This window comes from Nyctibius grandis, chromosome 32, assembly GCF_013368605.1.
Source record: "Nyctibius grandis isolate bNycGra1 chromosome 32, bNycGra1.pri, whole genome shotgun sequence".
Classification (NCBI taxonomy): Eukaryota; Metazoa; Chordata; class Aves; order Nyctibiiformes; family Nyctibiidae; genus Nyctibius; species Nyctibius grandis.
Window position 1 is genome coordinate 1372746 of NC_090689.1, and position 13586 is coordinate 1386331.

The 13586-nt window shown below is 46.8% G+C and overlaps 1 protein-coding gene across 1 annotated transcript in view; it reads left to right on the top strand.

The window, feature by feature from the left end:
* LOC137675111 (rho guanine nucleotide exchange factor 4-like) overlaps positions 1–13586 on the top strand; it is a 112484-nt gene that overhangs the window by 93422 nt on the left and 5476 nt on the right. The window contains 5 exon segments of the mRNA XM_068421034.1: positions 6390–6569; positions 9218–9412; positions 10428–10607; positions 11199–11431; positions 13133–13262. Coding sequence (XP_068277135.1) covers positions 6390–6569; positions 9218–9412; positions 10428–10607; positions 11199–11431; positions 13133–13262 — 918 coding nt within the window.

Genomic DNA, 13586 nt, shown 5'->3' on the forward strand with positions numbered 1-13586 from the left:
AAGGCCGTTGTGAACGTTTTGAGTGAGGATGCGGTACATGCCCACTCCTGTAACCTGCACTCAGGGACTCCTTCTCCCTGAATGCCTCCCAGGCAATGTCTGAACAGCCGGGTTTCCCTGGGTATACTTTCGTCTTCCCTTTTTTGGGAAAAAAAAAGGCCAAGAGTTGGACATCCATGTGGTAGGGACAAATGGTTGCTCCAGGTGTGTGGACTGGCCTTCCTCCATGCGCCTGGCTAGTGTTGCGTGAGTAGGATAAACAGTGTGTGCGATCTGTTATGTCGAAGTGCTGCACTTACCTCTGCCTGAGAAGTCCCAGCCAGGAGGATGACGGGCCCAGAGGACATCCCTAATGTCCTTGTAATTACTGTGTTAGCAATTGCTGATTTTCCACCTGAATGAGTGTGTTTCGGTACCTCAGGGAACATATCTGTCCCTGTCAAGTTAACATTTTCGGGCTCACCATTTTCAAGAAGTATTTCTGGGTTAATATGAACAGTCAACATTTCTTTTCTTTTGTGTTTTTACTACCCTGATGTCCCAAGACCAGCTCTGTAGGGCCAGCCAGTAACACTTTTACCTGTGGCTTGCGGTAACTGCTTAGGAACAGATGCAAGTATGGCCTGGCTCTTTCCCTTGTGTGCCTTTCCAGGTGTGTTTAAGATCCTTGATGGGCTGTATCCAGATATGATGGGTTTAAATGGCCCTAAAGGACATATATTTGCTTAATCTCTTTTAAAATCATCTACGTGTTTGGCTCTGTGGCATCCTGTGGCACGGCTTAATTATGCACCACAGGGAAAAAGTACTGCTTTTGTAATAACTTCTTGCCTGGTGATTTCACCGGGCCTTGCATTGTGAATAACCATTTTGTGAGCCTTCATCTCATGGCCGCCCTCCATCCACCTTTCTCCATTACAGCTTCAAGGTCTGTTTAGCTTGTACTGACCTAGAAACTCTTCCCACTTTTGATTCGTGCTGCTCCTTGTGCCTTGTCTAGTTCCCCTCGTCCCTCTTTCTTTCTGAGTCATTCCTGACATTCACACTTTCTGACTCTGATGGAGCAGGTCGATGTCTTCTTCGATCTGACTGCATAGACGTTCCTGAGGAGCGGCTCATTTAGTCAGTCATTTGTGTTAGATGTTGCTTGTGTTACATTTGTCAGCGTATAATTTCATTTGCCATTTTGTCACCCTGTCACTCAGCATTGTACCTGCTTGTTTGGAAGGAGTTTGAAAAAATACTTCACTTATACCAGAAAATAAATGTCTTATGGACATACATTTAAATAAGTATCCTCTGGAAACTTGCATGAACGGTTAAAATGGAAGCTGTTTTACAGCTTTACTTACTGTAATCACTACCAGCAACTGCAACATTCAGCTATAAAATGTGATACAAAGACAACCTTTTGCAGAGTGCTAACAGGTTTGACAAGGGCTTTGCTCCTGTTGTTTCCTTATGCCAAAGCTTAAGGATGTTAGTTCCCAAAATTAGCGGACTCCCTTGATATACAGGTCATGGGAGAGCGATGGTTGTGGCACTGAGGGCACCGACAGCATCTAGAGGAGTAGCTGTCCTCCTCAGCTACAGGTAACTATCCACACTCTTTCATAGGAACTTTCCTGGCTTATTTCAGCCAAAAGTAAAACGGTCTAAAGAAATTTCAGACAATTTGTTTTGCATTATAATAATCAGCTCCCATATCTTAGATGAGGACCTGAGAACTTCTTGCATCACTCTGGAGTTTGAAAAATCCCATTTAACTGGACTCAGGTGGACATGCACCTGGCACGCTCTCTCAGCTGTGCTCTTCGCACACAGGTTGAAATAACGTGGAGCACAGCTCTGCCTCCTCCGCTTTCTACAAGGGTTGCTTCCCTCCTCCCGCAGCGCTTGATAAAGGGAACTTGCAGAGCTTCTCCTTGCCTGCTGCGGGGGGGACCCTCCTCCTCTTCCCATCTGTTTAAACCACTTCTGAGGGGGAATCAGGACTCAGATGATATAAATAAAAGGGAATAATGTAATTAATGCCAGTCAGAATGGTTTTGTGGAAAATAGTTCTTACCAAATAAATGTAATGACAAATTTTGCATGTTTGGTAAATGGAGGCAGCTGTACTAGATGTCACATGAGGAGTTTGACTACAGGCACTGATTAAAAAAGCAGCACTATAGAATATCAGTGTAGCACACTTAACTGGATTAAGATCTTGGCTGACTGACATCTCAGATTTGTTAAGGAGAATCACTGTCAAATTAAAATATTTTGAATGGAGATCCGCAGTGTTTGGCAAATGCCTGAGAGTCCTCCACTACCCCTAATCACTGCTCTAAAATCTGTGCTGAAAAAGTCTGTGCAGCTGACATAGTAAGCAAAAGGGCAAGGGATGCCGAGGGCACGGCTTGACGGGGGCATGGTGTGCAGATCTGTGCTTCTGAAGCAATGAATGCAACCCACTGTCCACGTGGGGACACGTGTCTGGTGTAACGCTGCGGCCAGGGCTTGTGGTATCCTGAAACGTGTAGGCAGGGGAGCAGCAATGAAGTGTCTGCTGTGGCTGTGGGGTTGTGTCAGTGGTTCTGGCACCCTGCGGCCAGGCAGCAGGTCTTAGCTAGCCCAAATGCTTCCCTGGCAGAGAAGGGAGACAGGACCCCCAGGGGCTTGGTTAATTCATCATGCTAAGATAGATGCCTCAGATGAACCCTTCCCGGGGTGCCCGTCTCTCTTCACAAAGGGGAGATGCTTCCTAAAGACAATCAAGATAACTTGTTCAGACTAGATGCCTGCTGTTCAGATGACAGAAGCTCTAGGAGATAAATATAATCTCTGTTGTCCATCATTAAACAGTGAAGCTAAAAGTTTTGAGAGGAAGCAAGAGCAAGCTGTCAGGACGATTTGAAAACTGTCCCATGGGTTCAGTTCAAGGGAGAGGCTAGCTGGCTTCTACCCACGTTCTGAAAAAATGAGTATTTGCATTTTGCATGAGAGAAGGCAGAAGAGAAGCTCTGGAAGCAAAGTGACGGGTGAAGGGACTGGGCTGGGGGATGCTTTGTCTCTGGGGTCAGTACTGCTGCAGGGTTTAAATGTTTGATTTGCTGACCCAGTTCAGCTTCAGTCTGTAACGCGCAAGCTCTGGGGGGGCCGAGCAACGAACACAGGCTTCACAGCAACCGTTTTAGTTCACCAGGAGGGGCTTCGGTTCAGGTGGTTATCATGGAAGGTGTCTGTTTTAGGGTCACTGAGCTGAAAAGTAAAGTCCATTTCATTGGCACCTTCTCCCTGAACTGCCCTGTTCCCACTATCTTCTGATGCTCCTGGGTTCATTTTTTTGCTCTATATGATCCAGTGTACTTGGCATCATCAAGAGAAAGCTATTCAAATTTTATTCAATTAGGACTAAGTAGCTCAAAGATAAATATTTCCTAAAGGAGTCTTCATCGCTCCTTCTGTAAGTTGTCAAGATCTTTTATCTCTGCTAATATTGCCTGGAGCTCCTGTCAGAACAAGACCGGGACATACGAGGTAATTATGTCAAGGTGTCCAGGCTGAGATAAACAGGGACCGAGTAGCTGGAATGCAGACAAGCCCGTAGACGTGGGCCTTAGCGCGGATCTGTTTGCCCACTGTAATGGACTTAATTCGGGGCAGTTACGTGCGATAGCCCCGGCCTTGTCTCCTGGTTGGCAGCCTGTGCATAGGCATTGCCTGGAGGGGTAATACAGCAATCCCCTCCCTCCATCTTTGTGGTGCGCTGAGCGCCCTGTGCAAGCACGGCTTTACCGCGCCGTCCCGCACAGGCCCAGCTTTACCGCGCCGTCCCGCACAGGCCCAGCTTTACCGCGCCGTCCCTCAGCATCTGCCGTGGTGGTAAACGAGCAGCGAGGCTGTCGCTGCACGGGCAGCAGGGAAAGCAGCTGCGGGTGCACAGACATGCCAATGCCATATTAGAGCTGCAGTCAATTTTCAGTTTCAAAGCATCAGTGTTAGTACTGCCTTTGGGTTGCAAACACTGCTGTCTACAAACTTAAATGTTGTTATAAACAAAGAAAAATAGCCAATTTTTGTTTGTTTTCACTGCTGCCAGCTGCAATAGCTAGAGCAGCTGTAGGGTGGCTGTGTTGGCATTCTCTGTCTTCTAATGTTTCTCTTCTAGAGACTGGTTTGGGGCTCTTCAGGAACATGTACTGAGTTGACCTTGATACTACAAAGCCAGCACATAAATGTTGTTTCATATGGAAATTAACAGTTGTTTTTCAAACCTTGCTTTAATTGCAAAGATCAAAACCTGTGCTAAGATGAGCCTTTTGAGCCTAGGAGCTGCCATGCTTGGAAATGGTGAGCATTCCCTTTAATACATGCTCCTCTGGAAGATAAGCAGCTCTCACCCTGTCGCTGGTTGATTGTGCCATGTCTAACACATTTTGCAGAAAGCCTTTTTATCTACTGGTGTGTATTCTCCTTGCTGGGACAGGGAGTGAGAGTCCTAACTCTTTTTTCCCCAGTAACAGTATGCTCCTTGGAGAGGACACTGCAGCGTGCTCTGCCCCAGCCGGAGCAGCTCTGCTTGCTGCAGTGACATGCAGTACTGTAGGTGCCTCCGTGCCATGGAAGTGTTGGTCCTGGCTCAGAGCTACCCTTTAATATTGGCTCTGGGAAAGGGATTGTTACACTGGGTAAATTTGGTATTTCTGTATCAGCCTAGGAATTGGACTGGATACAACTGAAAAAAATATTGTAAGGTACAGACTGGCACAGATGGAGGGCTAACAGAAAAACGAGCACTGAGCATGGTGATCATTAAACACCTTTCTGCATTTGTGTCTGCTCCCTGCCCCACAGCCCCAGTATACAAGCGCTGACTGAAGCGGTGCAGGGAGGGGACCACACAGAGCCTGTCAGCTACAAAGATGGTGTTTGGTGTCGGTTAATCAATGCACTGGCTGTGTAGACAAGTGGGAACCTCTCATCCTCTCCTTCCCCATCATCCTGTTATTTTTGTCAAAATGGAAACACTGCATTAAGCTGTTTCTGGTTCAGTGAGGGGGCATTTGCTATCCAAAGGCAGACTGTATTTGAATTTTCTTTCAAATGCCTTGTTAACTCTCTCCTGATTTACTGTATGTGCGATTATCCTAATGTGCTTTTACAACATGAGTCTTTCTTCTTGGGAGAGTGGCAAAAACAGTAACCCAGAGCAGCAGATAACTAACTGTGTGACTGAGCAACCTACGGTGCCCAGCATGGATGAGACATGAATTATGTGGCTGTGGTGATACTGCTGAGGTGTTGTGAGATGTACCATGGGCAGTGGGTTTTGTACAGGTTGTCTTTCTCCCTAGTGCCTCACCGACTGCTCTTTCTGTGGTCTTCCAAGAGTTTGTCATTGCACCATTTTCCTGGGGAAAATAGGGCTTCACTGCCACTCCAGCATGGCTGAGTAAGTGCTTTTCAGCAGGACTCCAGTATACATGCTGCCTCCTTGGGGAAACCCTTGGTGTTCAGACAGTCCCAGTCATGCTCAGGCCCTGACAAGTCTGTGTGCGTGCTCTGTAGTTGCTGAAATTTAAGGAGACTCTGACATGATAAGCCTGTGGGCATCAGGCAGGCGCTCCTGTTGTAGTGGCCAGCAGGACCAGCTTACAAATACACCACTGCACCATAGCTAAGGTGTGAATGGTTGAGAATGGCATCAGGCAGGTATAGACACAATCATTGCTGTGTTCAGGAGCCCCCTCACAGCCTCTAGCCATGTGGGCTGGGGGCTTTTTTTGGTTTTAATATGATTTTTTAATTGCTGCGGGTCCTATTTTGTCCTAGAGTAGATGCTCTATGGGACATGCAGTAAACAACTGTTGTCCCTCAGCATAATTAAACTCTCCAGGAGGTTTATTTTAAGCCACTTAAGTGCTAAGTTTAACCACCTTAAAGACTTAAGGCTCTATCCATCCTAGACTAGCTCTGAGGCCTCAGAATACTTTCTGCTCTGAAGTATGTCTCTAAACATTGATGCTCAAGGTTTTATTTCAAGGCTTTCCAAAGCAGGGCTGCATTGGCAGCACAAGAGCATCCTCCACCAGCAATGTACCACTGAGCCTTGTTTGCTGGCTGAGGCAAAGTCACCAGTAAGAAATTCCAGAGCAAAATTTATGTTCTTTATGGTAGTAAACGTACTGTGTCCAAGTGATTCTGAATAAATGCTATGGAGAGCAAGGTCAGTCGAAGCAACTGCCAGACTAGCACCAACTCCTTTTCACATTGCTCACGGGGAGTAAACAGTTATCAGTGCTTGTTTGGCTCAGCAGCAATGGTGCCAAAGCTGCAGTCACGTTGGCAGACTGCGCCGCTTTCTTGCGGGGAGCTGACAGTTTGACTTGCTCTGTCCACAGCTCATCAGCGATGGCAGCGTGGTGTATGCAGAAGCCCTCTGGGACCATGTCACGATGGATGACCAAGAGCTGGGATTCAAGGCTGGCGATGTCATTGAAGTAATGGATGCTACCAACAAGGAGTGGTGGTGGGGGAGGATTCTGGACAGCGAAGGCTGGTTTCCAGCCAGCTTTGTACGGGTAAGAGCTTGATGTTTCTTTATGCCTCTCCATTAGCACCAAGTGTTTGTTATTTTTCTCCAGGTTTAGTGTTCTGTAGTGACTCCTGAGCACTTTCACTGCTAGAGATAGTTGGTTCAATGTGTCTTGTTACTATTCCTCTACACGTGGCTATGGTACATCAGGCCCTCCTGGCTGAGCTGCCATCAGTGTGGAGAAGTCCCTCTTTACAAGAGTAAATCAGGGCAAGGGTGGTTCAGTTCCCGACTCTGGAGCTAAGCTGAGCTGCGCCAGCTGGGGAGCTGCCCTGCACGCTGGTTTGCAGCCTGGGCTCCTGCTTACCCATACGTATGGTGGCTAGTTTGTGCCTAAGCATGCAGCATCCCCTTCAGAACCCAGCAACAATACTCTTCTAGAAGAATCCAGATGCAGCTGTCTCAGGTCTCCACTCTAGTGTCCACTTCAGACAGTATGGATGAGCATGGCACCAAATTTAGCTTTCTGCATCTGGTGCTGGGTCCAGTGCAATGCCATATCCCAAAGTATGCAACCACCTGACTCACGCACGCACCTTCTCTTAGCCCTGAAGTTTTAAGAACATCTGGCTGCTGGGCTACCACACAGCACTGTATTCCAGACATTTAAAAACAGAGGAGAAAAACAGAACAAATGTCTTGGAGGTCATGTGGGACAACTGACGAGGGGGGAGATGTGAAACACTTGATGCTTTTGGCCCAAGGCTCTCCCCCGGTGCCAGCTACTACTGTCATATAGACCATATGGAAATAGCTGTCTAGGACAGCCCAGACAGTCCCAGCTGTATACTGCAGAGGCTTGATTAACTTCCAACAGAGCATTCTGAGACACATCTGAATTCTCTGTGCAAGTGGGGAGTGAAACAAGAGTCTGCGTAACTGCTGTGCACTCCTTTCCTGCTGTTAAAAAAAGGCTTTTTTCCTTTCTTTGGGCTGTGGCTGGCGGTGTGGATGCCTGACTCTGCTCACTTCAGGGCAGGCTCCTCAGTACTGCAAAGGCAATTAGGTGCCTAAGGGCAGAGATTCTCAGCCCTTTAGCTCCTTATCCCGGTCACTTCAGATCACAGGTGACCCAAAACCAGGTGAAGCAGGCAAGGAGGTGATATGAGGTGATCTGGTGTCTGTAGCAAAACTCCTCAGAGAAGTGAGGCAGATAGTGCTATAAAAGTTTTGAAATGCCTTGTTACAGGAGACAGTCTCAGCTGGATAATTATTACAAACAGTGGATGTTTTTGCAAATAAGATTACTAGGACCAAACTCTCAGCACTGATGGGGACAGAAGTGCTTTTTTTGTAGCCAAAACACAGGCCTTTTTTTCTTTCATGTTACTGATAAGTTGAATTGTTGTCCTGACTGGCAAAAACCTGTGGTAGTATTTCAGGGGAAAGCAGACTAGTGCTAGCCATTAGGGATGCAGAGTAACACGTTCTTCAGGCAGAGCAATTACAAGACTTATTCAAGCATCTGAGTGAAGATTTCCTGCTAATTATCACTGGCTCTCAAGCTTACTGCTGGGAAGGCTGGTGTGTTTGGGGACTTGGATAAATCTGCAGGCCTCTCAGTTCCTCCACACGAGTCTCAGGCCAAGGTCTGAGTTTAAGACTAGCCAATGTTGTTCTGCTCACAGTGAAGGAAAAGCAGGACTGCACATCTTGAGGGCTTCAGCTGTAAACAGTGAGTAAATATCATCTATGCCTATGTTGACAAGCGATGGGTATGCACTGTTTTTTATGTAGATGTATGTAGATATATGTGTATCAAGTGGTGAGTAATCCTGCCTAGAAGAAACTACATTAACAGTTTAAAGCAGTTCTGTGTCATTGTACTAAAAACCTCTGTAGTTACGCATGTTCCTACTTCAGTGTTTTTCACTCTGTGCTGTGTCCAAAATATTCCCATGGGCACTCTGAGAGCTACAATACTACTACATAAAAGAAAGCTCCTAAGTGAAAGGCACCGATGATTGACTGCTATTAACTAAGGTGCTGTGCTGTCGTGCCTACAAACCGCCGGTGTTTCTCTCTGCTCGTGCTGTGCTGCCATCTGATGGGCACTATGCAGGAACCATGAGTTTCACACAGCCCTGTAAATGCTGTTCCTTACCATGTTATATGCCCACTGGCATCTGTATCTGCTTTTATATTAACAATAAATTCTCTTCAAATAATCTTGGGGAAGCAGGTACTGAGAGGCCATCTGTTATTTATAGTATGAGAACTACAATAAAGCTATATAAAAAGTAACTATTTACTGGTTTCCCCCTCCCTCCCAAGCGCCCCCTCACAAGTACCTAGGCACATTTCACTTGATAAACCTTCTCCTGTCCTGATTTTGTATGTATTCTTCCTGGAGGACTCCACTTCGTTCCTGTGACTCCTGTCCACAAGAGATGCCTGCTTAAAACCACCCACGTCACACAGCAGGAGCAGTCCTACCCTCCCAAAACTGGCTACCTGGCCTTAGCTTCCCCGAGGGGAAAATAAGTTCACAAGTACTGTACATGTAGCAGCCCTCTTCACTCCTTATCCTTGCTAATCTGCGTCTGCCATTCAGTCAACTGTCCCAAACTTCTTTTCCTTGGAAGAGTGCTGTTTAGCAATACAAACGGTGAACATCTTGTGTGTCTGTCACAGCTCCGAGTAAACCAGGATGAACCCATGGAAGATTATCCCCTGAAGGTGGAGGGTGGCAAAGAGGACGACTCCAGCAGTGGCACCCGCCGCTTTGGGATGGGGCAGACCACCAAAGATCAAATGAGGACCAACGTCATCAACGAGATCATAAGCACAGAGAGAGACTACATCAAGCATCTGAAAGACATTTGTGAGGTAACGGAGTAAAGGGGGAAGGGAATGTCAGGACTTGTCTGAAGGGTAATAGAGTATGCCCCACTCTTGCCCAGAGAGTGACCCTAAGCTGGTAACTTTTCTTTTCGGAAAATGAGACTGTATTTCCACCGGAGCCTGCTCTGCTAACCAGCGTTGCATGCTCAGAAAGCAGAAGACAATTCATTACAGCAATATCCCAAATGCTTCTGTATTTGAAGCACCCACCTGGGCTCTGATTAAATGGAATTAATTGAATTTCCCAAGCCGGAGAAAAGTAAATGTCTAGCGTTGCTGTCCTCTTTAATATATGTTCTGAGGTAATATAATCAGCAACTCCGGCCTTCAGGCAAGTCATGCTCAGATCAAAACAACTGGGGGAGGTTCAGCCAATTAGGTCTTTCACTTGCAAATATGCTGAGGATTGCAACACCTCTTCCAGAACAGACACGCCGTCATATACACTGGGGTAAATGAAGGTAATTGATAAGAGTTTTGCAGGAACATAGTTCTTCACTGGAATGACACAAAAATGTAGTGCCTGCCAGGAGAACCAGCTGGGGCAAAGCAGCACACGCTTAACAAACAAGCCTCTCCTCCTGCAGTGTCCCTGCGTGTCCTTTGTGCCCTCCTTCTTGAGTCAACCAGGTATTTCCTAACATGAGCATCCAAACCAGATCCACAAGTGGATTTAATTGGCCTAAACCTCTCAGTGGATCAGTGCTGGGGTCAGAACACCCTGTAGCCTGCAGACAGATAAAGGTGTCTTTAACAGGAGAGAAAGCAGCTCTGGGACTCCTTCAAGTTTAAGGCAGTGATGTAACTGTGGCTTGGTTTCTGTTTCTACCATGTTTTGCATGGTATTAGAGGAAGTAATAGCTAAAACATGGATGCACCTATGCAGGAAGGGGGTGCAGGAACCTGGTATGCAACTGGCTACAGTCCATGGTGTTTTCTGTTGATAACCAAAGGCCACAGAGCAAATGCCCAGAAGCTTTCCAATTTGGTTTCCTCCTAGGGTTACATTAAGCAGTGCCGGAAAAGAGCTGACATGTTTACGGAAGAGCAGCTGAAGACAATCTTTGGGAATATTGAGGACATCTACAGATGCCAGAAGAAATTTGTTAAAGCACTAGAGAAGAAATTCAACAAAGACCACCCACATTTGAGTGAGGTTGGCTCATGCTTCTTGGAATATGTAAGTAAATTTGACTTCATGGGAAAGGGGAGCATGGATTAAGCCAGAGGATTTAGAAATTGATCTGACAGAACTGAAGCTCTGTTTAAAAAAACCCACCCAACCAAATTAAACGCTGCCACCACCAACCCCGTTACCCACCTCCCAACCAAACATCCTCTAGCTCTTGTGGCTGTGGAAGGAACAGCTCTGAGCACTACACTCCCTGCCAGACCATGCTACTTTAGGCAAAAACGTAGGAAGATTCCAAAATCTCGAGCTGGATGCGAGTTTACAGCTATGGTATTTTCAGGCCAGTGCAGGATCAGCAGCTGCTGATTCGGCCATTAAAAACACTCAGCTGAGCAGAGGCCAGAACACACAGAAATGTCTAGGTCTCTCAGATAAGCTGCACGTGCTGTAACTGGTAATACACCCTGCCCAACCCCAGCTTCAGGTCTCGGGGCTTCAAAGTCTGAGGAGGATACAAATTACCACACAGCCCCATGGGCTACAGGAGTAGGACCTGCACAGGGAACTCACCCACAGCAGTTTGAGCCAGGCCATCACCCTAAAGAACACGGACAGTGAATCCCTTCATTTCCCTTGCAGCAAACGGAGTTTCAGATATACTCTGAATACTGCAACAACCACCCCAATGCCTGCATGGAGCTGTCCCGCCTCACCAAAGTTAACAAGTACGTGTACTTCTTCGAAGCCTGCCGCCTGCTGCAGAAGATGATCGACATCTCACTGGATGGGTTCCTGCTGACTCCCGTGCAGAAAATCTGCAAATATCCGCTGCAACTGGCTGAACTGCTCAAATACACCAACCCCCAACACAGGTAGGTCAGCATGGTGGGGAGGGGAGGAACGAGACTGGTCTCATGGAAATGGAGTAACTCAGAATCGTATGTTGAGGGCAGCTTGCCAAGAGCAGCCAATACCACGATTCTTCTGTGTTACCTTGTGGAAACCAGGAAAAAAGTATTTTTCTATTGAATACATTATTTTCCATTACAGTAGCACTGGGCTTCCCTGTCTGTTAGGGACCTGGAGTTGCAAGGTCCACCTTATAATGGTACTTTTCTATTTTATTTGGCCCACGTATCTGTGATACCAGCACACACATACTTTGGAGTTAAATGTTTCCGGTGGTGGTGGTGGTGTTGTAAACTTTTCTCTAAAAGCACTGATTGAATATACCCAATAACATCCGTGTAACCACACCGTCGCACGTCAGGGCTGAGTGGTAGTCATGAATTTTGCCCAGTGCTTCCCCAGTGGGCAGTCGTGGCCTACAGCACTCAAGCCATGCACACTTGGTGCCTCTTCAGCACTGGCTCAAAAGCCTCCAAATCCATTGCTTCAGTTCAGGGTGAAGGCACTGCACTCGGCTCAAATAACTATGTCCCTTAATCAAGCATCTGAAATAATTAGCTACAGAAATAAAACATGAAAAATCTGTATTAAAGGAAAGTGTTGATATTGGTCCATTGTGGCTTGACTTAATTTTACCTTCCTAATTACAGCACTGCTATTTCTCAGAATGGTTTTAAGCATGTCTTATTAAACCTATAAGCATGTTGTTCTGAAGCTGACCTCTTAACAGAAAGCTCCTTAATGCAGGACACAGATGTTTTGAAAATTGTGTTAGAGACAAGTTGTGTGGAACAGCTCCTTCCCAGCTACTCTGAACTCAGCAGAAGCAGCTGATGGCAGCAGATGGTGCGTGGGGGAGGGCAGATCAGCTTCTGCCCTACCCTTCCAGATAAACCATCGGCTCCTATTTGAAATCATAGAATCATAGAATGGTTTGGGTTGGAAGGGACCTTAAAGACCATCTAGTTCCAACCCCCCTGCCATGGGCAGGGACACTTTCCACTAGACCAGGCTGCTCACAGCCCCATCCAACCTGGCCTTAAACACTGCCAGGGAGGGGGCACCCACAGCTTCTCTGGGCAACCTGGGCCAGTGTCTCACCACCCTCACAGCAAAGAATTTCTTCCTAATATCTAATCTAAATCTCCCCTCTTTCAGTTTAAAACCGTTCCCCCTCGTCCTGTCACTACTTGCCCTTGTAAAAAGCCCCTCTCCCGCATTTCTGTAAATGAAGCCCGTTATTGCTGAACTGCCTTAGCTGTGCATGACAGAATCAGTCCCTGTGTGCCAACAGTGGCATTATGAATATATTGTGTTGTGTTGCGTAAGAAAAACGAGGCTTGGAAAGCCCTGGAGATTCTTCTCGCAACTTTTATTTACACCTCTGTGGCTGAATTTGGTTGCTTACCACCCCTCCCTTCCACAAATTGGGCCTGGATTTGTTACAAAACTATAATCTGTGCCTCAAAACCAGCATGTGTCTGAAAAGCTGCCCACAGGAACACGCACCTGCGACTTCCAGTATAAAACAGCTGGGATAACTGCGAGTGGGACTTGTGTTTTCTGCTCTCAGCCCTAGGCCATGCTAGGCTGCGCTCCTTTGCAGTGCAGCTACAACAAGCACGTGTCATTTTGTCCTGCCTAACCCCTCTGCCCTGCCCTAGGGATTTTAAAGATGTCGAAGCTGCCTTAAATGCGATGAAGAACGTGGCTCGGCTCATCAATGAGAGGAAGCGGCGGCTGGAGAACATTGACAAAATTGCTCAGTGGCAGAGTTCGATAGAAGACTGGGAGGTGAGAGACTGACCTTCCCCATGAATTGAATGGTCTGTTTTGCCGCTTGTCCCCTTCCTCCAGCCCACAGTAACACCTTTGTAAGGCTTACTCTAGCTCTACCTCAGTTCTACTGCCCCTCCTTGTCGTGTTTTATTTTTTTTATTTAAACAGATGTGATCTTTTCGTACAACTGAAAAGGTCTAGCACACACCCCAGCTAGACCAGCTGCCTTTGCATGTTCCCTGGGATTTTTGCTTCCCCATTTTCCTTGCAGAATAAAATTAGCATGTAGGTTGGTGAAATACTGTTATTTTCCTCTTGGCCCCCATTTTATCTTGAGTG